A 25,524-nucleotide genomic window follows, 5' to 3' on the forward strand; every position below is an offset into this window, starting at 1 on the left:
GTGCTCCAGTGTACAACTTGGAGAGGAACTTGCAGGTGGTCGTGGTTTTCATGTGCCGATCAGAAGGTCAAGATTGGGATGTCCTGAGAAGGAAAATCTACAAAAGTAATTTCAATTTACTTTTGGCATTTTTAATACAGGTTTTCCTTATCCAAAGTATTTTTCCACCTCCAAGTTTAATTAAGACTGTAGCAAAAACGATTGTTCACTTAAGTACTTTGCAAACATTTTAATGATTATTTGAGCATACACATTTGAAAATAGTTTGTATAACTTGAAACTGCAACTCGAGTTAAATAAATGTTTATAATATACAAAGAAATACAGAGAAAAGCTTAGCTTGCTTTTAAAGTGTGCCTTGCACCTAGAACCAGTGTTTCTAGCTTTACTGTAAAATTGCACAAATGCATTCAAGGATTTGATCTTCAGAGCAGGGCATTCAAGAATGAAAACATACACCAAAGAAACAGGGGAAAAAAATAAGCTTATTCATGATTGTATTACAAAACTGAGGGCAAGTAAAACTTTAATACTCCAATAAACAGTGCAGGCACTAGTAAACAAGAAATATTTTGGGAGAAGTGCCCATTCACTCTCTACATTACAATTCTACTCAAGCAGTTTCTTGACCATTAGCATTAGGCCAGCAAGAGATCAAAATGTGGCATTCTTAGTGAACCCAGGTACCAATTGCTGTGAGTATTGAAACAAAATATGACACAATGCATTGTCAAAAATTAAACACTGAAAACATGACAAAAAACTGCCCTTGGGAACATTGAGGAACTGTTCCACTTTCAGCCTCTTAAGCCCTTGAAGCAGCACACAGTGCTCTGTGCCATTTTTATTTGCTGGCTTTGTAATTATTAACAGGAGAATTTTGTTCCTGCCAAAACATTAGCAGCTAACAGTTACTCATTATGTTTTTTTCTCTAAAGCCTCAAAAAGGCAAGCTGTATCAAGAGCACAGCTGGAGGTCAACATTTTTTTTCCACACAAACACAAGAGGCTTTTTTAAGTTTCAGATTTAGTGTCTGTTCACTATCCACCAATGATCAGCTCAATTGAGATGAAATCCTTTTTCCATTGTAGCAGCTAGCAAACGTTCTCTCATGATTTCTTCAGAGGAATATTCGGGCAATTTAAGGTAGTGCACACATGTGTTCACTGACGGATAACTTGCATCTGTTGCATCAACCTGATAGGAAGGAATATGTTAAAATTAATTCCTTGGGTAATTTACTGCATCATTTCTTTTAATAATAGACATATGACAGATTTTATGTAGAATTCTACAGATCTAACAAGATTCATTGTTACAAGTCAACACCACTTGATGACATCCTGTTTAATAATTTGCAGACAAATACGCAGATTTGCAGCCCATTAAAATGGATTTTCCCGGTGAGAAACAATCTTAAATCTTCCCATTCCTCCACAGATTTGTGAATCATTCACACAAAAGTTTGCCTAAAATTTACATGTTTACCAACATGATTCACTAGCTGGCAATTTTAAGGCTATGTTACATACCTTGCGTACAATAGTGAGCCGTGGGTGAAGATTGGCAAGTCCACCCGGTGGGAGTGTGGAACATCCTGTGGTAAATTGCAAAAATGCTTTCCTTTCATCAGATGACATCCCACAAAGCACCCTCACAAATCGGATAAATCCCGGACTGAGGGAAAGAGGATGAAGTAGGTATTGAGTAAGAGGGTACCGAAATAGGCATTAAGAGGGTACTGAAGTTGGTTCATTTCTAATCATATTACTGAATTGTAATGTTTTGTAGAATTCAATGTTTAATAAGTATAAGATGATGCAACCTTTAAAAAAGCAGAAATTGTATATAAAATCTTATTGACCAATTGAATAATGAAACACTGCTTGTAAAACTGGCTCTAGAATATGTTATAATCATAAATATGTTAGTCATATCACTGAGAATGGTAGACAATTTTGGATCCATGGTATCCAATGGAGGCATTGCAAGAATGGAAGAAGAGGAAATATTTATGGATTATTTTCCAAAGTAGTCTCAGCCTCTTCATGCGCTGTGAGCAGCAGCAATAGAAATCCTCAGATATTGTCCCATTCTCTCATCAGATTTGTCACGTAACATACACACTTTAAAGGAAGAACATGAAGTGTTTAAATTTGCATCTCAGATTACATTCTTTAACCAATGATAACATTTTTCTGCAATTTCTTTCCTATTCATCCTGTTTATTTAGCTACAGCACTGAAGGACATTCCACAGAAAATTCCATAAGATACATAGGATTTCTCCAGCATCTATACAGCTAACAGATAGCTCAAACTGCCAAATGAAACCACTCAGCTTACAATTACATTGACTACTTTTATGACAGGAAATGACACAAAAATGTTAATGGAATTTTCCCTTCCTTTTAAAAATGCATCCACCTGTTCACTTCAACTATTCCTTTTGATAGAGAAGCTTCTTTTAAGTTTATATTTGATTTCTTAAGCAATCTTATATTGATAGCCTTTGGTTTTGCTCTTCCTCACAAGTTTAAAGTCTGTAGAAATTTAAATTCCAAAGAGAACCACCCTTCCCTAACAGCTCCTTACAGTTTTCCTTGTGCAAACCACCAGAACTGCACACAGTAATGAAAACGTGGTCTAACCAAGGATGAATTAAAATTATTCTCTTTATGTGCTGTTTCATAACTTATCATTTCATCTTCCACCATCATGTCCACCTGATGTATCTCCCTGGTAAATACTAAGAACACAATCAATGAGCAATCTACAATATCAAACAGTGAAGTTTGAAGAGGTACAAAAACACCTTGTAGTAAAAGGAACCATGGAAAACAGCAACTAGCAAATCTGCACTGTGCAGAGTTATCTGGCCAGTATTTCAGAAACAATTTTGAGCACTGGAATTTAGAAATCGCAGCATAGGAGGACTGATGTTTTGATCAAACAAAAAGGCAAATTTTGCAGGACATGGTCAGATAATTTGTGGCTGGTTGAACAGCATTTACTGCATCCAAACTATAGAAACCTGGGCCAAAAGTGATAGTGTACGTGAAGAGTATGGCAAAATTTACTGTAAAGGATGGGAGAGTGAGGGAGGTCAGAAAGAGTAAAAACTTCTGCCCTCTAATTTTTTTTGCTATGTTTAGATTGTGGCAATGGGAAGCCAACATTGAGACTCACTTTGACTCTCATTTTGAACTGTATTTGGTTAACAATTGACTGAAAGCTAAATCTTTACCAGTCTTGGAAACAACAAATTTCAGCTAGTTGCAATACACTGGTTATTAATAATCCAATTTTGAACCATAATATTTCTTCAAAGATCAATCACAATCTAAAGGTTAATAGGGAACTTGTTAATAATCAAGTTATCCCCAAAGTTTTTCCTAACCAACAAGTTACTCCTGAAGCGCAACAACTATTATCAAGGTAAATAGCAACTATTTTGCACAAGGGAAACAAACTAGAATAATTAAGTGGGATTATTGCAGGATCTTGGTGAGTTCCCTATATGTCAGCATTTAATAGAATACAGGCATTGATTTCATAGCACAGTCATTGAAACAAAAGATTTAGAGTTTTTACATATGGATCAGGCTACATGAGTCAGAGGTCATGAGACAGCAGTAAAGTTGTGCAAGCACAGAATCAGATTGGTTATCAAGAGGCTTGACCTTCTGTGCTTTTTATCAGTACCTGCAACATATGCACTAGGCATAGATTTGCTGTAAATATTCAAAGGGAGATAACAATGACCAATTACAAGTTGGACTTTAGTAAATCTAAACATCACTGGTCTCCTGAAACCTGTCTTAGTTGTTTTCAGTGGTAGGAAAAGCATTTCCATGAAGTTTTCCCTGTATGTGCCATAGCCTCCCCTTAACAGGGGAACAACAGGGATCATGATGCTCAGTTACTCCAGCAATACTCAATACAGGCTCTATTTTAACACAGTGCTGCTAAAAGATTGTGTATTCACTCACAAAAAAAATGCAAGTGGCTAAGTCACCTAAAATTGCTCTTTAGAATAGGACGGTTGTCTTAATTAATTCCTTATCTCCTGGCACATGTACCAAGTACAAATAAAATATCATGACTCAGCAGTAAAAAGTTAGTATTGCTAAAATGAAAAGATTCACTTATTGTTGATCATTATTTGCATACAAAACTATTCATAAATACCTATCACGGGTGTAACCCAATTTGGGTTCAGTATAGTTAATTATGTCCTCTGCAGTCCAAGAAGGTGACTGGTTTCCACAAAGGATCATTTGAACTTCTTCATGGCTGAAAGAACTCAGCTTTTCCATAGGAAAGACACGGTTGAACCCATCTAGATAAAAAAAAAACAATTCTCAATCAAATTTTAAATTTTCTAATTGAGTCTTTTAATTTATACTGCTCATTTAACTTTGACATCTAACTTGCATTTTTAAGGAGCTTTGCATAGAGTTGCCAAGACTGCATCAAAATAATGATATCACCATTCATTTATTAAAATGACATTCTCAAGGTTCTATCCTTTAGAGCTGCCTTTACTTAAAACTATACATTGCTTGTGTAATGTTCAGATAGCATGTACCTCACCATTTCTCTCAATACTACTGTGTATGTACAGAAGTTCACCATGTCTTGACAGGTGACGATTTCTCATGGGTATTACAGTGTTTAAAATGCACTAATAACAAGCCATTTTTCCACGGAATGCAACAGGATCCAGCCAGCTCCTTTCCCCATTAAACATTGTAACACATCATTTTGGTATTGGTATATTTTTGTCACTTGTACTGAGGTACAATGAAAAACTTGTCTTAGGTCACAAAAGAATCAGGAGAAGGAACTCTAACCAACTCTTCTGCACTGCTCCCATTCTCTTCACTCTTGTACCATTAAGTTAAGGCAAGTAAGTACTCCAGCTGAGATCAGCTAACAGTGTAGATCAACAATCCTTTTATGACTTCCTAACATGTTGTGCAGTACACATCAGGGAAGCTGAAATGTTCAATTATTCCAATCAGAAAATTAATTTGAAATAGACTCACCAAACTTAATACTGCAAGATGGACAACTAACGAGGCATTCTTATGGTAATCAAAACAAAAACAGCCATGAAAGTCAAATTAAATTGGGATATTAGGCAAGGCCTTGCAAGTAAACTAACAGTATGTTAACTGCATACACTGGTTATTAATATGGAAATCTGCCAGCAAATCAGGGGATTAAGAGAGATGCCGTAAGCTACAAATGTTTAGAATTTGGATCAATTTATACTGCTGTGAGATTTATTTGCTACAAATGCAGTCTTCTCACATTGCCATTACTACACGACTATCAGCTTACATTTAGGAAGTTATGGCCTATAAACATTTGGAACATTAAACAGAGCAGGTGCAAGATACCCTACTCCACAGTAAAAAATCAGACCCATTAAATTTTTACAAACAATAGAAGTACCTCTGAAAGCATCCATCTGCTTTTGTATTCCAGTATGCATACAGAAGTCAAACATCAATTCAACATACTCTTCGGCATTGTCTATTGTTACCATCTAAAACAAAAATACATTTGATGAACTCAAAGTAAAGCAAAAATAAGAACACAAACAGTAACATTTCATTCCGACCACTTTGACAAGTAACAGAAATCGAACTCAAGAATCAAAGGCAAGCTGACACAAAGGGAAGATTTGAAGTGAAGACTATATGGAGGCAAAATAAAATTTGACCTCAATTATTTTTGAAATTACTACTGACCTCATCATCACCATTCGGCTTTAGATCAACAGCTGTAAACCCATGTACTTTGGATGAAGGACAAAACTGGAAGTTCAGCCTGCAAGATTTATACAAAGTAGTTAAAGCAGCAATTGAAAATGAACACTGTCAATTACCTTGTTTCTAAGAGCCACAACTGGTAATATTTACAATATGTGCAGAATCACTAATATCTGAGGGATTTTCCTCAAACATTTATGGCTCAATCCAAGACAATGAGCAGATGCAGCCACAGACTCAGACAACCAACATCATTTTCCAATACGAATCAACCATCAGGAATTCATTTTGGTAACAACACCAAGATCAATACCTAACTTTTCAGAAGAGATGGTAAGGGACCATAACACTAACAGATATAACCTATGATAACCAAAGGAAATACCACCTGCCTCCAACCATATTCTTCTCCTAACCACATATATCCCATTCAGAGTTTGGCAACAGAGGACTACTTTGCCCGTCAATTTAAAAACATACTGGAACACCACCATTTATTTTATGATGTATCAATGAGAGACATTATCTATAGAGAAAATTGGAAGCTCCAAGTAAACCAGTAAAAATAAAGGACCAGGTGGTACAGAGCAGTTGTTTTCTATGTGGGGTTGAACTCTATTCAAAAGAAAATGTAACATTTCACTTCCAGTTTTCAGCAAGCTACGTCAAATTGGTAGATGAACAACTGATTTCTGGATAGTGCTGAGGCCCATTACAAGTTCAGCAATATCAATGGGTTACTATGAGTTACTCCAGGATCTGCTTCCAGATGCCAAAAACCTGCCATTCTTGCAAATGTGCCTTGTTCTACTCACATAGAACGGCTGAGTTGTGCAAGAAACAAATCAAGTAATACTTTCTTACAAAAAGCAACACCGTGGTGACAGGATTAAACATTCTCATTACAATTTCTTAATTTAAACAGGTCAAAAATGGTTAAGCATTAACTGAGATATTATGTGGCACTATCCACAGATGAATATGAAGATGAATAATCTTGCGAATAATATTACAAAGACACAAAGTAAGGTAGGTGAGCTCATAGCGCAGTTAGAAATTGGCAGATATGACGTTCTGGGCAGAATCATGGTTGAAGGAAGATCACAGCTGGGAGCTAAACATCCAAGGATACACATCCTATCAAAAAGACAGGCAGGTGGGCAGAGGGGGTGGGGTGGCTCTATTGGTAAAAACTGAAATCAAATCCTTAGTAAGAAGTGATAAAATATCAGAAGATGTACAATCATTGTGGATAGAGTTAAGAAAATGAAAAGGTGGAAAGACCCTGATGGGAATTATATACAGGCCTCTGAATAGTAGCCAGGATGTGGGGTACAGAAGATAGAAAAGGCATATAAAAAGAGCAATGTTACGGTGGTCATGGGGGATTTCAATATGCAAGTAGATTGGGAAAATCAGGCTAGTACTAGATTCCAAGAGAAGGAATTTGTAGAATACCTGCGAGGTGGCTTTTTAGAGCAGCTTGTGGTTGAGCCCACTAGGGAAAAGGCCATTCTGGATTTGGTGTTGTGCAATGAACCCTTTACCAGCTACCAACATGATAATCCTGCCATAGCTACCAACAAGATAGTCCTGCAACCTAGGACTGCCTGCTTCTATCTCCTCCCCAAAATCCCACAAGATGGACTGTCCCAGCAGACCTATTGTCCCTGCATGCTCTTGCCCCACGAAGCTCGTATCCTCATACCTGGACACTATCCTGCCCCCCTGGTCCAATCCCTTCCCACTTACATCGGTGGCACATCATACGCTCTCCAGTAACCACGATCTGCATCTTCCAGTTGCCAGTCACTTCAACACTATCACTGGTACGTCAGCCCTCGGCCTCTTCCACTGCCAGAATACCAAGCGTAAACTGGAGGAATAGCACCTCATTTTCCGTCTTGGAACCTTGCAGCCTAACGGCATGAACATTGAATTCTCCCACTTTAAGTAACGGCTCCCTCCACGCTCCCCCCCCCCACCCCCCACCATGCTGCTTCTCTTCTTCCCTTTCCTAGCCTCTTTTTTCTACCCCTTTCTCTCCTTACCTTTGACCCATCTCCCAATGGATCTGCTCTCCCCTCCTTCCCCGCACCTACCTATCAGTATCTCTTACTTGCATCTATCACCACCTTGTGCCCACTCTGCCTCCTCTCTTTTGTCCACCTATCACTGCTCTGCTTTTCCCTCCTATATATTGGGCTTCCCCTTTTCCTATCTTCAGTCCTGAAGAAGGGTCCTGACCCGAAACATTGACTGCCTGCTTTTCTCCACAGATGCTGCCTGGCCTGCTGAGTTCCTCCAGCATTATAGTGTTTTTCATCTAAATTCCAGCATCTGCAGTCCTTTGTTTCTCATGATAGAATTCACCCTGTAGTTTGAGGGGAAGAAGCTAAAATTGGATGTATCGGTATTACAGTTGAGTAAAGGTAACTACAGAGGCATGAGAGAGGAGCTGGCCAAAGTTGATTGGAAGGGGACCCTACCAGGGATGAAGGTAGAGCAGCAATGGCAAGAATTTCTGGGAGTAATATGGAAGATGCAGGATCAGTTCATCCCAAAGACGAAGCAGCATTCTGAAAGGGAGGATGAGACAACTGTGGCTGATGAGGAAATTCAAAGACAGTATAAAAGCAAAAGAGACAGCATACAATATTGCAAAAATTAGTGGAAAGCTAGAGGATTGGGAAGCTTTTAAAAACCAACAGAAGGCAACTAAAAAGCAATAAGGGGAGAAAAGATGAAATATGAAGGTAAACGAAACAATAATATAAAAGAGGATACCAAAACTTTTTCAGATATATAAAGAGTAAAAGAGTGGCAAGAGTGTACACGACATCAGACCACTGGAAAATGATGCTAGAGAGAGAGTAATGGGGAGAAAAGAAATGGCGGATGAACAAGTATTTTGTGTCAGTCTTCACTGTGGAAGACACCAGCAACATGCCAGAAATTTGAAAGTGTCAGGGGGCAGAAGTGAATATAATCACTATTATTAAGGAGAAGGTGCTTGGGAAACTGAAGGGTCTGAAGGTAGATAAGTCACCTGGACCAGATGGACTACAGCCCAGCGTTCTGAAAGAGGTACCTGAAGAGATTGTGGAGGCATTGGTAGTGATCTTTCAAGAATCACCAGAGTCAGGAATGGTTCTGGAGGACTGGAAAATCACAAACGTCACCCCACTCTTTAAGAAGGGAGGGACTCAAAAGACAGGAAATTATAGGCCTGTAAGCCTGACTTCAGTGGTTGGTAAAATGTTAGAAGCCATTATTAAGGATGAAGTTTCGAGGTTCTTGGAAACTCATGATAAAAATAGGCCGAAGTCAGCATGGTTTCCTTAAGGGAAGATCTTGCCTGACAAATCTGTTGGAATTCTTTGAGGAAGTAACAGGCAGGATAGACAGAGTCAGTGGATGTTGTTTACCTGGATTTTCAGAAGGCCTTTGATAAGGTGCCACACGTGAGGCTGCTGAACAAGAGCACATGGTATTACAGGAAAGGTACGAGCATGGATGGAAGATTGGCTGACTGGCAGAAGGCAAAGAGTGGGAATAAAGGGGGCCTTTTCTGGTGACTAGTGATGTACCACCAGGAACAGTGTTGGGCCCACTACTTTTCATGCTATACATTAATGATCTGGATGTCAGAATTGAGGGCTTTGTGGCCAAGTTTGCGGATGTTACAAAGATAAGTGGAGGGGCAGGTGGGGTTGAGGAAGCAGGGAGTCTGCAGAAGGACTTGGACAGGTTGGGAGAATGGGCAAAGAAGTGGCAGATGGTATACAGTGTAGGGAAGTGTAGGGTCATGCACTTGATAGAAGGAATAAAGGTGTAAACTATTTTCTATACAGGGAGTGAATTCAGAAATCTGAGGTGCAAAGGGACTTGGGAGTCTGAGTGCAGGATTCCCTAAAGGTTAACTTGCAGGTTGAGTCAGTAGTAAGGAAGGCAAATGCAATGTTAGCATTCATTTCCAGAGGACTGGAATATAAAAGCAAGGATGTAATGCTGAGGCTTTATAAGGCGTTGGTCAGACCACATTTGGAATATTGTGAGCAGGTTTACAAGAATGATCCCAGGAATAAAAGGGTTAACGCATGAGCAGTGTTTGATGGTTCTGGGCCTGCACTCGCTGGAGTTTAGGAAGATGAGGGGGGACCTCGTTGAAACCTACCGAATATTGAAAGACCTGGACAGAGTGGACGTGGAGAAGATGCTTCCAGTAGTGGGAGTGTCCAGGACCAGAGGGCACAGCCTCAGAATAGACGGACATCCCTTTAGAACAGAGATGAGGAGGAATTTCTTCAGAGGGTGGTGAATCTGTGGAATTCATTGCCACAGGTGGCTGTGGAGGACAAGTCATTGGGTATATTTAAAGCAAAGGTTGCTAGGTTCTTGATTAGTCGGGGGTCAAAGGTTATGGGGAGAAGGCAGGATATTGGGGTTGAGAGGGAAAAATAAATCTGCCATGATTGAACAGCGGAGCAGACTCAAAGGGCCAAATGGCCTAATTCTGCTCCTATATACTATTGTCTTATTATACACAGAACATTCTGGATAGCTTATGTTCATGGTGCTAAACCTTAAGTGCCATTTTTGGGGATTCCTAGAGCTTTTGGTGAAAGTATGAACTTAGCTACAATTAAATGAGATGTAACCTGGTGCAGGTACAGCAGCCAAATGCCCAGTGTGCACTCCACCCCTGGACCTCAGCAATTTGAGACTCATGGATTTGTGCACAAATCATATTATTTTCATATTTTCCTATGACATTTGGCTCACTGTATCTATGCCGGCTCTCAGCATTCCCATCAGTCTCATCCCTCCCACTTATTTCCCTGTATGCCATTTACTCTCACACGTCCATCAACTTCCACCGATTCTACCATACACCAACACGAAAGGAGAATTTGCACTGGCTAATTAACCTATCAGCATGTCTAGGGGATATGGGAGGAAACCAAAGAACCCCAAAGGAAACCCACACAGTCACGGGCAGAATATATAAACAGACAGCACCTAAGGACAGAATCAAAGCCAGATCACTTGAGTTGTGTGGCAACAGCATCAGCTGCTGCTTCACTGTGCCACAGTTTTGAACTTCCTGAAACTCATGGAGGTAAAGGCTGGCAATTTGGCACAGAAGTGCCAGCATTTTCCATCAAGTTCCATAAGTATGCTGATAAACAGTGCATGGTCACATCAAGTTTCTTAATAATGACTGACTGCACCAGCTGCTACACAGTTTGGGGGAGCTTTGAAATAACTGGGCTTCACTTGGTTTCAGTGTATGGAGGGCAGGCTGGTGTTTGCTATTAGAATAGTGGTTACATCCATTATGGACCTTTCTGCTCAGCAATAGTCCAGTTACCTTAATATTTTCACTCTGCTGAAAAGTCAAGTTTCATGTGTTAGTTTGTTTTAATTTTTGCCTTACTGAACTCAATGGCTTACATCACTGGAGGTTGACAGCAGTATGAAATATTTCCATTAATGCTGATGGAGGGCGACTAATGGTGCAGCTATTAGAACTGCTGCCTCACAGCGCTAGAGACCTGGGTTCAATCCCGACCTCTGGTGCTCTGTGTGTTTTTGCACACTCTCCCTGTGAGTCTGTGCATTTCCTCTGGGTGCTCCAGTTGCTTCCTACATCCCAAAATGTGTGGGTTGCTGGCTTAATTGGCCACTGTAAATTGCCCCTAATGTGAAGGCGAGTGGCAGAATCTAGGGGTAAGAGTTGATGAGAATATAAATAAAAAGGATTAATGAAGGATTAGTGTAAATGGGTAGCTGCTGGTCCGTGTGGACTAAAGGGCCTGTTTCCATGCTGCATCTCTCGAGGACTCAAAAGTTTCAAAACCTTCCACCGTTGAAGAATTATAAAAAGCACAATCCCCACTCACAAACTAGTACCTGACAAACAGTATATAAAAACAAAATCAGGACCACTACAAACTGTCCCATGAAACAGTTACTGAAAGTTAATACTGTTATTTCACTTCATACAGCACAACATCTTCAACTGGGATTAGCACTGTTGCTCAACAAAGTCAGTATCAGGAGAGCTCGGAACTAGGAGTTGCTACAGAAACACACAGATTGCTCCTCTTTCCAAAGTTAAACTTTCCACACAAACTGTTCAAGTTGGATGTAAATTTGTTATCTTCTCCTGACATGCATTCACCTTACAGATGTTCTTTGGTGCCAAATTAGGAGTTACTTTCATCTGACATGATTTTGAAATTTTCCAGCTTTACACATCTACATCTTTATCACTTAACCAGTACCGCCTCTACAAAATTGGGAGAAAAAGTATATAAAAATAACCTCATGGTTATGACGAATGAAGAAAAAAAATCCATACCCCAAATCTTCTATGCCAAGTGGTGGTCCTGATCCTGACCGATTCTTCAAAGTAAGCTCTTGGAGCTGAGTGTTTTTTTCATCTTCTGAAAGAGCTCTGTTGCTTAGTATTTGCCGCCTTTTCACAGAAAGTTCTTTTATTTCTTTCAAGAACCTAGCTCTGTGTGGATTTACTAATTCAAAATCCTCCCAAGTCAAAATTCCATGGAACCAACCAGGGGGTTTGGGTTTAGGAGGATCAAGAATAAATTCTGATTTGGAGTCCTCATCAAAGCTTCCAACAGATATGGAATCATGACCTTCCTCGGTTGAAGCTTCAGATTGGCTTTCGGTATAATGCAAGTCACCATCTACCCGGGCCCCATATTCATGTAATAGTTTACTCATATTGCTTTTGATGTCTCCCATACACATGAGTTTAAAGAAAGGCTTAGAAATTGGAATGTCCACCAATCTGTTGTCCTGAACACACTTGGCTAAGAAAATTCCAAGGAAATGGAAAAGTTTGGTTATTCTGTCCATTTCTTCACTATCCTGTGGGAATGCTGCAGAAAAAAGTCCACAAGATCGCTGTACATAATATCCTGGCGGCTTAAGTCCACCTCCCAAATCGACCTATTTAAACCAGAAAAGTTACACATACAACAAAGTTAGATAAAACTTCAAGCTTTTCATTTCAGGAAAACAATGCTATTACAACTTAATGATAAAGCTAATCGTCATTACTGCATTTCCAAATCAAGTTTTCCATTTCCAATTAATTACCTGTCGGGACTCATCATCAGGAAAATCATCATCGCACAACCAAATTCCGAGTTCTTTCTTTTGAAACTCTGCAGCTACGAGTGCATAAAACTCTAAAGTGGGACCAAGACCCGTCCCTTCTTCACCTAAAAATTCAACCTAAAAACACCAGTAACAGATAGATCAATGTCAAAGGATCAGGTTAACCAAGTGCAGTGCAATCTTTGTACTAGTCATAATGTAAATATATATTCAAGTCCTGTGCATCTCGGTGTAACTAAAACAATTTAAATACAAGTAGTCCCTGACAAATCTCTCCCTCCCCATAACACACAAAAAATCTGGAAGGAGAGCATGATACACTTTCACCAGTAGTGAGGCCAACACAGGCTGAGGACTGCAAATTCGGCAGAAACCACGAATAACCCGTGGTTGTTTTATAGCGTGAAAGGCTCAACCTTTTACTCGCTAAGATGCAATAGACTAAAATTTTCACCTTTGGGAATTTCAAGAATTGCAAATCTGTTAATTTTAAATCTTTTCCCCAATACAATCACCCAGAGCCATAATTACTTCAAATGAAATATAACGCATTTCTTTCATTGCTTACCTCTAGAACAGATTTCCTGTCAGCATGAATCTGCATGACATTCTCTGCCCATTCCATTAATGTATCACCCCGAGGAACCTTAACCCGCTCATGTTTTAATCTTCCAACTCTAAATTCGCCTGGATCATCACGTCTCACTGCTGTGGTTGTTCGGGTTCGTTCCATGGTGGCCTCACGTCTATTCTGCAGCCAAACTATTGCTCTAAAAATATATTAGTAAATATAAAAATTCAGATAACAAGTAGGAGCAAAGGTTTCAAATAATCATCTTCAGCAAAATATAGGTGAGATTTAATATGAACAGAAATCACAACCAGGTTAAACAGCAATATTTTTGATGCTATGTCAAATTTTCAACTGAACATTTATCATTTCTCAAGGAAGATAAAGCAAACACAAAAGCTATACTAGAGTCAGTGTTGACATAGAAATGGCTTGTAGCGCAAAGAAAGGATGGGTTCTAAGGGATATCAACCTAGTGCATCTTTTACCTTGATGCACCAAATGCTGTGCAGGTAAAGTACAGTTGTCTAGTTTCAAAAGGGATTAAGAATGGGCACTTGCTGGTCAGCTGCTCACACCAGTCTGGCAATGCACTACTAGCCAAAGCCAAAGGTTCCTATAAGAAAAGACAGCATAAATGGAACAAATTAGTAAGCAATTTAAGTCTTGAAGTCCCCCTAAAAAACTAAATTACAATTCCCTTACAACTAAATTCATATAACTATGTAAAATGAAAATTCCCATTAAAGTTAATAAAATTACTCAGGCAAAAATCTCAAAAATAGTACAACTATCTTCTCTGTATTTGGCAATCAAACTAGATAAAACAAATATGCACCATTGTAATGCTTCAGTCTTAAATCAAACTGGAAATAAAATGTGTGCACATTTTACAACTTGTATCAATTTAAAATTACCTCAATTTGCTGCAAGATTTTTGTGGTGACTTTTTTGCTTGTGAATTCCTCTGGTGAAACATTGAACTCAAGTTGACCATCAACATCTGTCAGGAAAAATGAACACTGTCAACATTAAACTAAGGAAAAAAAATCCACATTTTAATTGATACATTTTATGCATTCATCTTTTATTTTCGTGAGGAAAAATTTAGCCTAACCTTCCTGGCTTCTCCACGTTGAGTATGGATCACTAGCAACAATATAGAGAATTCGAAGTAATTGCAAAACATCTTCCACGCCACAAGCATTCTGTCCACTCCCAGCCTTTGCTTGCGGCTGTTCTCGTGTTCCACTAAGAATCTCACAACTATGCAAAGATGATATGGACCCATGGCTTAGTCCAGACGATTTTGTTCCATGCTCACAGAACTCCTACAAAAAGTCATTTAAATAGGAAGAAAAACCTATTAACCCATTTAAATAGTCAAATGCATCTCCTTCTTGTAAAAACCCTTGTAAATCATAACCAGCATAAAATCTATCATTTAATTATAAAGGCATAGAAATACTTCTTTTCTATCACATAAATGCATTTAGGTGCAAACTTACATTAAGCTAATTTCAAGCGTTCATTATAATGCAAGCATTGTTTTTGTTTATACAGATGCAGACATACATTATCCAGAAGAAATATGTTGCACAATAATATACCTTGTATGCAGCTATGAGCTGAGAACAATTTCTGTTTTTCCTAATGCTTTTATTAGTGCCGGTTAATTTCCAGTGCCGCAGGAAAGCTGAGTCTGCATTCTTCTGCAGGTAGGTTATCAAGTCATTCTTTGGTAATTCATCAGTGCCAAGGTATTGTTCCACATGCTCTACAGACCAGCAGCCCTACAACAGGAAGAACCAAAGGTTGGTCTTTCCTGATTGTAAAGTCTTACAGGTTGTACATGCATTAAAACATATGAACTATTAATTCATGCTTCTCAGATTTTAAAAAAGTTTGCCAGAATTATGTTAGTTCATCAATTTTAACAGTAAACATATGTAATAGTTTAGTCTGTTATTCTTAGCAGCAAAACAATCTACTGACAATACTGCAACATGAAGAGAAACACTACTTACCATTTTTCCATTTTCTCCCCTCTCTTTATCAGAATCTTTCATCTCTCTGTACATAATCCTGGAATAATCACACAAGCACTCATCATAGAATCACAAATTCTACTACACAGAAAGAGGTTATTTTGGCTATTAAATCTGTGCCAGTCAAAAAAAAGAGCTACTCAGTCAAATGCTACTTACCAGCATGAGCTCGGTATTCCTGCAGATCAGAGATCTTCAAATATACACTTTTAAAACGTGAGGGTTTCTGCCTCAACCATTTCATGTTATGAGCTCCAGATCCCTACCACATTCAGGATAAAATTTATCTCCTCTCTGATCCCACTATCAATTAACTTAAGTCCATACACCCTAGTTTTGGACCTTCTGCTAAGGGAAAAAGATCCTTACTCCATCTATGCCCGTCATAACTTTAAATGCGCAGTCATGTCTTCCCTTCACCTCACCTGTCGCAAAGGAAACAAAGCCAGTCTATCCAATCTTTCCTCATATCTCAAATTTTCTAGTTTTGGCAATGTCATTGCCCATCTCCTCTGTACGCTTGCCAATGCAATCACATCTTTCCTGTAATGTGGCGGCCATCTGGTGGTATAAACCGCTCTAACTTATCATCTTCATGTGCAATTTTGTGTTTAAAGCAGTCAGACCATCAACATCAGATATAGCAAATAACAGGCTAATTAAAGTGCATCAATATAAATTCAAGAGCAAATAACACATTTTAGATAAACTAGTCATTAATAATTTTAGAACATCCAATTAAACAATTCAAGAAACATTGACTTACGTGTATGTTGGTTCCCAAATGCGCCTAAGTTTATCAGATTTTATATTTCCGTTGCAGGAAAGCTGCAAGAGTTTCTGCACATAATAGAAAATGGTTGCTCTGTAGTTTGAGAGTGGCAACTCCACTTCACGAGATGTTCCCAACCCTGCTACCTTAAGAGTCAGCGCCAATCTTGGCGAAGGAGCACATTCCACTTCCTCCAGCAGCTCTGATCGAGGTGTTCCTGTAAAAATTTGTTTTTTTTTCCAAATTAAAGTCCTGAAGTTTATTGTTAAAACCACAACCAGAAAGAATATGCAAAATCAAAGTACTGTTTGCCTTGAGAAAATATTACAGTAAAACCAAATAGTGATATTTGTCTTCATAAGAAGTATCATAATTCTGATATGCAAAAAAGGCTACATTTCAAGCCAGAGAACAGAAGTAAGAAAGTCTCAACTGGTGTGATATATGCTGGTGGGAAGATACATCATTGCACAAGTAAAATGATCTTCAAACTCCTGTTGATTTTTATTTGTTGAATAAATAAATGTACCTGGGGGTGGTATCTCCAGGTCAGTTGTTTGCTGAACATTTGTGCGACCAGGGCGTGGATCAAAAGCAGGTACTAAGGCAGAGAACTGCCTTTTCAGAACGAAATCATCATCCCACGTTCTACGACGTCCTCCTTTCGTTTCATATTCCTCTTCTTCCTGTAATCCAAAGTTAAAATCAAAGCAATTTTATTAAAAACACAATAAACTGTAAACTTAACAGAATACAAGACCCCTAGCAATCGCAATAACCTGCATTATGATCTCAATAAGCAAAAAAAAGTTCTGCACTTAACATGATCACACTGCAAGAAAAGAGACTAATTTTACAGTTCAGCTGAATAACATACCATTACTTCTTCATATTCTTGATCTTCTTGATTGTCATCTTCATTTTCATCATCTTCCTCATCTGGTTCAGGCAAATCTTCATCATCTTCAAGTTCTGCCAATAAAGTACTAGCACGACAGCTGTCCAGAAAATCTGTACCAAATAAGGATCATTAGTTTGAAATGGTCTACAATCAGTCCAAAATTAATTCTATAAATTAATCTTACATAGGAAAAGTAATTTCAATCTGCACAATAATTACAATTACAGAACAATTGCAAAATAATTTAGTTACGATTCTGTAAAGCCAAATATTTTTAACTTCAAGTTACAAAATGAGTCAACCTGGAACAGCTTTATGAATCATCTTATTTATTGAGTTAGACACCCTCAAAATCAGCAGATAAATGTGTGATGCTGAGCGAGCAAAGGAACACGACACTCTTGGAAAGTCGCATTCGCAAATCTATCAAAACCACAAATTAAGACATAGGAATGTAACCAAAAGTAGGAATTGCAGTTTACTTTCATGCATATTAAAAAAGAGAAAAATAAAAGAAAATACAGAGAAAGGAAAAAATAATATGGATATTTAAACAGATTTTAAATCACATCCCAAGGCTTTCACCAAATTAGTTTGCTTGAAAACCTCTCCCCTCAGTACAAATCCCATTAGATAGATGTAGCATCACCATCCACATATCATTGATGACAAAGAACCAATAAATAAACCTAGGAGCCTCCCAAGTCCTTTAAATTCCAGACTGGTCAACTATACTCCTTGAAAATATAAAAATAGTTCCCAGTTTTTTAGTGCACCTCTAATGGAAAAGGCAATGAAAGCACTCATTTGTAAATATAGCAACATTTTAAAGCCAAGAGTTGACATCTTTTTTCAGTGCAACCATCTCCATACCATTCTAACATGGAGAAAGAGCTTAAAATCTTGTATTTCAGACAGGAGGAGAAGGGACTGTAAAACAGTGTTGGATGAAAAGGAAGGCTACAATTAATGCCATAAATGGCCAAATGGGTTTTATCTTAAAAGTAGGCACTCTCAGCTAAAAGGGCATCGTGGTCAGGGAAGGGTGATCTAATTGAATCACCATCAAATTTTGGTAAGTGTATAACTGAGATAGTGGCTGTATCCAGGGAAGAGTGGCCTGGTCAGGCATGAGAAGTGCGGCTCAATTGTTGCTATATTAGTACTTATGGAACAATCAATAAACACATTTAATTTCAAATTATTTTAAAGATAATGTGTGCACAAATACAAAAAGATTGAAAAAGTCATTATGAATCATCTTCAACAAAACCAACATAGAAATATGACAATTCATTTTCTCAATCATAAACAATAACTTACCATATAAAGAAAATTCTGCTTCTTGACCAGTATCACTTTCACTGGAAGTTGATGTCAGGCTGGTTGTCAAGGTATTACTGAGTGATTGACCAACAGATAAACCTGTGGTTGCAGTGGCTACATTGTTACTGCTGGTGACACTGGAAGTAGACATGGTGACAGTTGATGTGGTACCAGTAGTTGTAAGATTTGGGAAACTCTGGGCACCCATGAGAGGAGATGCTGTAATATTCAAGGAAGTAAAATGCTGGATTACTCTCGTCTCATAAAAATCCTATCCATGAAAATCAACAAGATTAATATGGCTAAAAACTGAATATATGTTTATAATGTGCTGGATATCAAGACAGATGTAAATTGCTTAAATTCCATGCCTTCTAACAAATCAAGGTTTAGCCAATATATAAAGAATAAGCAAAAATACTAAGACATGAGAGTATTCAGTGCTTTTTCCATATTACTTACAATTTTATTCATCTAACACATCAAGTACTCTTCATGTTGTTGCTGGATATTAAAAATCAAATTCAAAAAATGGTGGCATTGTAACTGTAAAAGGAAGTATCCATGAAAGTGAACTGCATTCCTTTCTCGCTGCTGGCACCACATCTCACTAAAAATCTTTAAAAAATGGTGTTTTAAACAGGAGGATACATGGAAGAAACTGGGTAACAGCACCATAGATTCATATGGCACAGAAGCAGGCCTGATGATTCTCCAAGTCTGCACCAACCATCAAGCCCTCATTTGCACTGATCCTGCATTATATCACCTTTTATTCTCCCCACATTCTTTTCAGGTTCACTTCACCCCAACACCCTAAAGATTTTATCAGTGACCTACACACCACGGTCAATAAACCTACTAACTCCCACATCTTTGGGATGTGGGAAGAAAACTGACCCCTGGGAAAACCCACACAAGGGTTTCAAACTCCACACACACAAAACAAGAGGTCAGGATTGAATGTTCATCACTGGAGCTGTGGTGCAATTTAATTGCACCACTGTGCTACCCGTGGACCCATTTAAGAAATTGGCCAAATTCCCGAGGAGTTCTTAAAACATTTTCTTAAGTCTGAACTCTTGATGAGATGATGCCATTGGAAATTTGGAAGGATATTGGCATCAAATTGTGGATCAATGAAACAAAATCTCAACTGTCAAAATTCCTCAGCTTCTCAATGCAATTTTTTGCAGCATCCTGCAAGAACCTCATCAGAGTTCTACATCAATTCACATATTAAAAAAAATACACAACTTACTTGCAGTACTCATTACATTTCGTCCCAAGGTATTAGTGTTATTATCACTGCTACTGCGGCTTAAATTCATGTTGTTGGTGGCATTGGTGCGTGCAATATTTGCAACTCGTCGTACAAAGGATTCCATAAGACTGGAGGCTTCCCTTGAGGACAGATTGGGTACACTGGCACTTGAACTCATGGGCGCACCAGCAGCCAATAGGGAGCTTACTGAAAGTCTGTTACTTGCTGAAGAGCTCAGAGGTCGTTGCGATGCAGCTTCCTTGTTTGACGACTCAGCTACTGAACTCACGTCAGGAGAGCTCACACTAACAATACCCATTGATATTGCCCCCGATTCTCCAGAATTACGTATTGAAGCCTCTGGACCAGGCTTCCTGTCTGCATTTTCACTTGCTGTGTCTGCAGTTAAGGTGCTGGTACTGGCACTAGATGTCGATCCTGCTCCTCCTTGTGGCAAAATATCAGAAGCAGAAAGGACAACAATGGGTTCATGACTGTCTGTACCAGTAGCAGTAGTCTGTTCCAACACGCTTTCAGATCTGCGATCCATTTTAGATGAACTCAAGCTTATATCGCTGCTACTAGCCACGCTACATACAGAACTGCTGCTTCCTTTTCGACTGGAGGAGCCCGGTGCAGTGGCCGCCGTCTTGTCTGGGCAGTTGTTTTTCACCAAGCTGCTCCATGCCTGCGCTGTGCCTGAAACAGTGGATGAAACAGGTTTGGGTGATGGCGCTGAATCAGGGTCGTACCCTGGTGCAAGCTTGAGGTCAAACTTTCCTTCTGCGCCCATACGGTAAGAGTTAGAGCCACCAGCATCCCAGGTGACATCAATCCAGCCTGGAAAGGGACAGGAGTTTATCAGACCCAGCAGAAAGCAGACAGCAGCAATTTGGACAGCAGCTTCACCTGGTGGGACCAGACTTCTGCACATCTATAGCTGTTTAATATTATTTTATTTGAAATAGTCACATCATTTTCAAAAGAATTAGCATTTTTAATGGTTAACCACACTTACTTACTTTCCACTGTATGAAGTTGAGAAAACTTAAAATTTTTTTTTGCCAATGGCATATTATTTTATTCAGAACCAGAGGCCTCATTCAGCACAAAGAAACCCAAAAATGTTCTGTGCATTTATGCAATAATGATTTACAGATTACAGGAAAAGTTGCTGCTGTTTAATATACATTTTGGAATTTGTAACAAAACTGCAGTCTGGTCCCAGTGATGTAACGTGAGGAGGAAAATTGAGGAACAGAGAGATAAAGAAATGTTTTGCAAATGCCAAGCCAAAAGCCACATAGAAAAGTGTAATACCTGGCAGAAAATCTAACTTTTATGCATACAATTAGTTCATATGCATAGTGATGCAGTTATGCTGTTGAATTATAATTTAGTTAAACAAAATAATTCTTAAAGTACTTAGATGTTCCAAGACAATAATGGAATGCACATCTTGACTGTAACATCACAACTAATAAACAGCACATAACTGTTAGTTTCTACTCAACAAGTAGACATTAAAACTGTTCCCTGCTGCTATAAAGCAGGTTTAAACAGCCTTCATTCAATTCATATTGGACGTCAGGCTGCAACACAGAGCTGCCCCTATTTCAGCAGCATTTAGCAATCTTTTTAGATAAACCACAGAATGGCTGGTTTGTCCATTTGAGACTGGGGCTAAAGTACAATGATGTGATAGAGCTGAAGCAGCTTCACGCTGTATCTGAGTGTTCTATTCCTGTTCCAGACCAAACTAATCACCTCTCTCATATCTCTTGTTGTGCTACCCTGCATGATTATCTGTGCCTTGGTTTCCCAAAAAATTTCTTTAGAAAAATGTAATTTCGTGTCTTTATTGCTCATTTGTGTCTTTTGAAGATGCACCCTTATTAAAAATTCAATGAAGTTGATTATAACTTGCACGACAAGGTTTATTCTGACTGACCTAAATAGCACATGCACTTCACGATCTTAATATTGGCCAAGAACTCCAAATGCCTGAACTGACTACAAATTACTGAGTTAGCCCTTTCACGAACACAGCTTAAAATATGCAAACCGATTTCCCAACCTTTTTGAAAATTGATTAGTGTATCTGTAACCGAAATTCTTCTTGAAACGTATTCTTATTCTTTCCTTTCTTGTACGTGTCCAGTTATGCATTCATTCGCATTTTCCTCATCCTTCCTGAAATTCACCCTAACTTTATTCACTAAAACGGAAACCTTAATCACCGTCAATATTTTCTCTCTCTGACCAAAGAATTCAGATGCCAGAACACAAACCTATTCATTTCTTAAGAATCACAAAACTGAGGAAAAGAACAGCTGCATGACACTGGAAATTTTGTCACCAAACTGCCAACCTCAAAAAATTCAGTCAAAAAGCTTCTATTGAATAAACTATGCCAAATGGGCAAAAAAATTCACTTCAAATGCTTGTTTTTCAACAAGCCAGCTGAGGTCTGTGTAAAGTCCAGCAATGAAAGAGTAATAATGCCAGTAAACTAAAAACAATGAATTGCAGACATCAAAAAACTGAAATAAAACAGAAAATGCTGAAAATATCTGCAGATTAGGCAGAATCTGCAGAGAGGGAAACTAAATGCATGTTTCATGTCAATGACTTTGCGATTCAAAATAGAAAGATCATCCACCTGAAACATTAGCTTTGTTTCCCTTAACTGAAATGCTCACTATAACCAGAGTTTCTGTTTTTATTCAATGTTAGTGATATCCCACAGAGGAAATATGTTCTCAGCTGGTTTGTATCATGATTGGAGACATACATTAATTAAAGCTGCATCCAAACTTTTGTAGCTTATGTTCAATACACAAAAGCAATGAGTCAGTCAAAAGTGATGCACATTTTTTCTTCTAAATATTGCAGTGCACTTATGACTCTTTCTTATCAAGTATGTTTCAGATTCTACCATTGTATATTAATAATGCTATTAATAATTGAGATGGGAATGAATACTGCAACTAGTAATATCAGTTCAATTGCGAAAGAGCAAGGTCATGAAATCTACTGTTTGAATAGATTCAATTCATACCAAGAACCTTGGATTTACATTTGACATAAACCAAAGTTCTTGCTTTAACCACATGACAATAACCCCAAAAATGATGAACCCATGTTTTCAACTAGAATCCACTGCACACCAGTAAGGACTCCTCTTTAAAATCACATTCAGTGCTGCAAAGATAAAAACAAATCTTACTGGTTTACCATTATGTAGTTCTCCTGTGATAGTGCCCTCGCCTGGTGGATTGCCATCCTGATCTCGCCATTTCCAATCAATGCCTCTAACGACACGTGCACCTGGGACCATATACTTCAGAACCTGAGAACGCACCAGGCGCCTCTGCCTCCTTAGGTTGGCTTCTGCTTCCTTAGCTGCTTTACCTATTTAGAAAACAACATTAAAATCACAGTATTCCTCCTTTGGAGACACAGAGAAAGAGAGAAAGAGAAAAAGTAGCATTCAATTAACAATACAAAATAAACTATCTTTGAATTATGTACATTTTACAGCGTGGTAACAGGCCCTTCCAGCCCAATGAGTCTGCGCTGCCCATTTTAAACCCAATTAACCTACCCATACATCTTTTCAATGTGGGAGGAAACCCACGCAGACACAGGAGAACATACAAACTCCTTACAGACAGCGATGGGAATCGCAACCCCAATCGCTGGCGCTGTAATAGCGTCGCGCTAACCACTACGCTACTGTGCCATCCAGATTTGGATTACAATCATTTAAGAGCAAAAATACTAAATGATGATTTTCTTTTTAACCAATAATTCTCATCTTTAGGATCAAAATTAACCAATGATTTGGCTGTGCCAACTTTATTAAGTGAATTAGAAGAAAACATGAGTCCACACCTATGTTAATTTAGTAAAGGTAATCCAGTATCTTAAACTTTTTTTTGTTAAATATTACTGCTAAAAAAAACTACTTTCTTACCAAGTTGGTCTTCACAAACACCGGACACTGTCCCATATAATTCAAAACCAGACAGGGAAAGGTAGTGTGTCTGTCCACTTGCATTTTTACCCATTTGCTTTATCCGAATATGTCGCCAACCCTGCTTCTCATCCTTTGGAAGATCGAGAGGCCACGTTGCTGTGGATCTAAAACAATAATTTTTGGCATGCATTCAAATAAAAGATATCTTGAGGCTTATTTAACCAGCCAAAACAAAATGACAACCTCTTCACAAATAGTCTTTCAATCACATTTTGAATCTAAATGTATACTGCAAATTCTCCATTCAGCAACATGCTGAAAACATAAAGCTATTATCAAATTAAGGGAGTTATATAAAAAGCTCTTTTAAATTATAATGTAGAAACTTGAGAAAATAAATATGCTTTAATTTCATGCTGGAACTCAGTGGTGACACATTAACATTGAAAAGAATGGTTTGCATGACACTCTCCACCTTGCTGAAATCACTAACAGAGTTAAACTTCTCAAATGCTTTATAGAAACAAAAAGACTCAAAACGTACAAGGCTACGAAGACATCTGTAGATGTGATTGATAGCTTGATCTGAATGATTAGTGTTCAGATCTGAGAATTTTATAGATGGTGGTTGCTGAAGTTGGGGTTCACAGTTGGGTACGATAAATTTGCATTTAGGGTAAACATTCCAATGTGTGCAGGCACAGCTGCAAGTTGTGAGTTGCAGGGATGCATGAAAATGGGCTGCAGTAATTGGAGGACAAGAGGATTCAAAGATAAGTAGAAAAATATGAAAGGATTCAAAGTAAAGGATTTTTTTTAATATCAGTTGAGCTATAAGAATTGTATTCAACATAGGTTAGCGAGGACAAGAGGAACCGATCAATTAGGCAAGGAAAAGCTGGGACACTAGAAATTTGATGAGTTCAAGTTTGAACTTGAAACCAGCCAGGACTGCAAATTAATAGTTGAAACTTAAGGTAACAAAGTATGGATCAGAAATTGAGCAACCGCTATGCTGAGGCAGCAAAGGGGATGGAGGTAGGAATAATCAGTCTTTATGATGAGAAAGGCATAGAATAAGACATCTAACTCAGGGATGAACAGGTTGACATACAAAAATACACAACTATTTTCAATTGTAAAATCACATTATTCTGCTGAATGTGTTCATCTCAAATCTGATCCAGGGCTGGCAAAGTGGTAAATCAATCAACAGACACTACCAGGCTCAAGAAATAATTCTGATCAAAGGAAATTGCAAAAAAAAAATCAATATTACAGAATTCACAAATCACTACCCAAAAATTTGAAATACAGAATAAAACTTGGGGGGGGGGGGGAGGGGGTCAAATCAACACAAAATTTATGTTTCTTCAACTTGCATTTCTTGATGCATGCGCAGATGACACCGCTTTGCATCATGGTAAATTGTGATACAGACTGTTTTCTAGAAACGCAACCCCCTGTAACGCAGGGGGTCGCCTGTATGTAAAAGAACAATGAAATCTGAGGTTCACATTCACATGATACAAAGGGCAATATCTGCAAGTGCTTGGACAAAAAAAAATTAAAATTTTAATGTTTACAAAAGACGCACAATATAAAGTCACAATGCAGCAGTAAATATAAAAACTTTTTTTAAGCTCAGTGTTAAGTTTAGGCATATAAAAAAACCAAAGCAATAGAGTGCACATTCACTACCATATTGATAAGATGAGATAGATT

At 38.3% G+C, this 25,524-nt stretch overlaps 1 protein-coding gene across 6 annotated transcripts in view; it reads right to left on the reverse strand.

Moving 5' to 3' along the window:
- Nucleotides 1–220: 220 nt before the first annotated feature.
- Nucleotides 221–25,524, reverse strand: part of hectd1 (HECT domain containing 1) — a 71,482-nt gene continuing 46,178 nt past the window's right edge. For 2 of the 6 annotated variants that reach the window (XM_052015037.1, XM_052015044.1), the window contains exons 23-42: nucleotides 23,797–23,963; nucleotides 23,055–23,231; nucleotides 19,815–20,657; nucleotides 18,551–18,772; nucleotides 17,204–17,337; nucleotides 16,856–17,012; nucleotides 16,321–16,543; nucleotides 15,534–15,591; nucleotides 15,117–15,299; nucleotides 14,624–14,837; nucleotides 14,424–14,509; nucleotides 13,995–14,122; nucleotides 13,504–13,705; nucleotides 12,915–13,052; nucleotides 12,151–12,764; nucleotides 5,763–5,841; nucleotides 5,464–5,557; nucleotides 4,192–4,342; nucleotides 1,534–1,678; nucleotides 221–1,198 (exon numbers count right to left, since the gene is read on the reverse strand). In XM_052015037.1, coding sequence (XP_051870997.1) covers nucleotides 1,061–1,198; nucleotides 1,534–1,678; nucleotides 4,192–4,342; nucleotides 5,464–5,557; nucleotides 5,763–5,841; nucleotides 12,151–12,764; nucleotides 12,915–13,052; nucleotides 13,504–13,705; nucleotides 13,995–14,122; nucleotides 14,424–14,509; nucleotides 14,624–14,837; nucleotides 15,117–15,299; nucleotides 15,534–15,591; nucleotides 16,321–16,543; nucleotides 16,856–17,012; nucleotides 17,204–17,337; nucleotides 18,551–18,772; nucleotides 19,815–20,657; nucleotides 23,055–23,231; nucleotides 23,797–23,963 — 4,153 coding nt within the window. In that variant the 3' untranslated portion in view covers nucleotides 221–1,060. The remainder of the gene's footprint in view (nucleotides 1,199–1,533; nucleotides 1,679–4,191; nucleotides 4,343–5,463; nucleotides 5,558–5,762; nucleotides 5,842–12,150; nucleotides 12,765–12,914; nucleotides 13,053–13,503; nucleotides 13,706–13,994; nucleotides 14,123–14,423; nucleotides 14,510–14,623; nucleotides 14,838–15,116; nucleotides 15,300–15,533; nucleotides 15,592–16,320; nucleotides 16,544–16,855; nucleotides 17,013–17,203; nucleotides 17,338–18,550; nucleotides 18,773–19,814; nucleotides 20,658–23,054; nucleotides 23,232–23,796; nucleotides 23,964–25,524) is intronic. The other 4 variants (XM_052015051.1, XM_052015059.1, XM_052015068.1 and 1 more) reach the window with 2 other exon arrangements.

This window comes from Pristis pectinata, chromosome 1 (assembly GCF_009764475.1).
Source record: "Pristis pectinata isolate sPriPec2 chromosome 1, sPriPec2.1.pri, whole genome shotgun sequence".
NCBI classification, from domain to species: Eukaryota; Metazoa; Chordata; class Chondrichthyes; order Rhinopristiformes; family Pristidae; genus Pristis; species Pristis pectinata.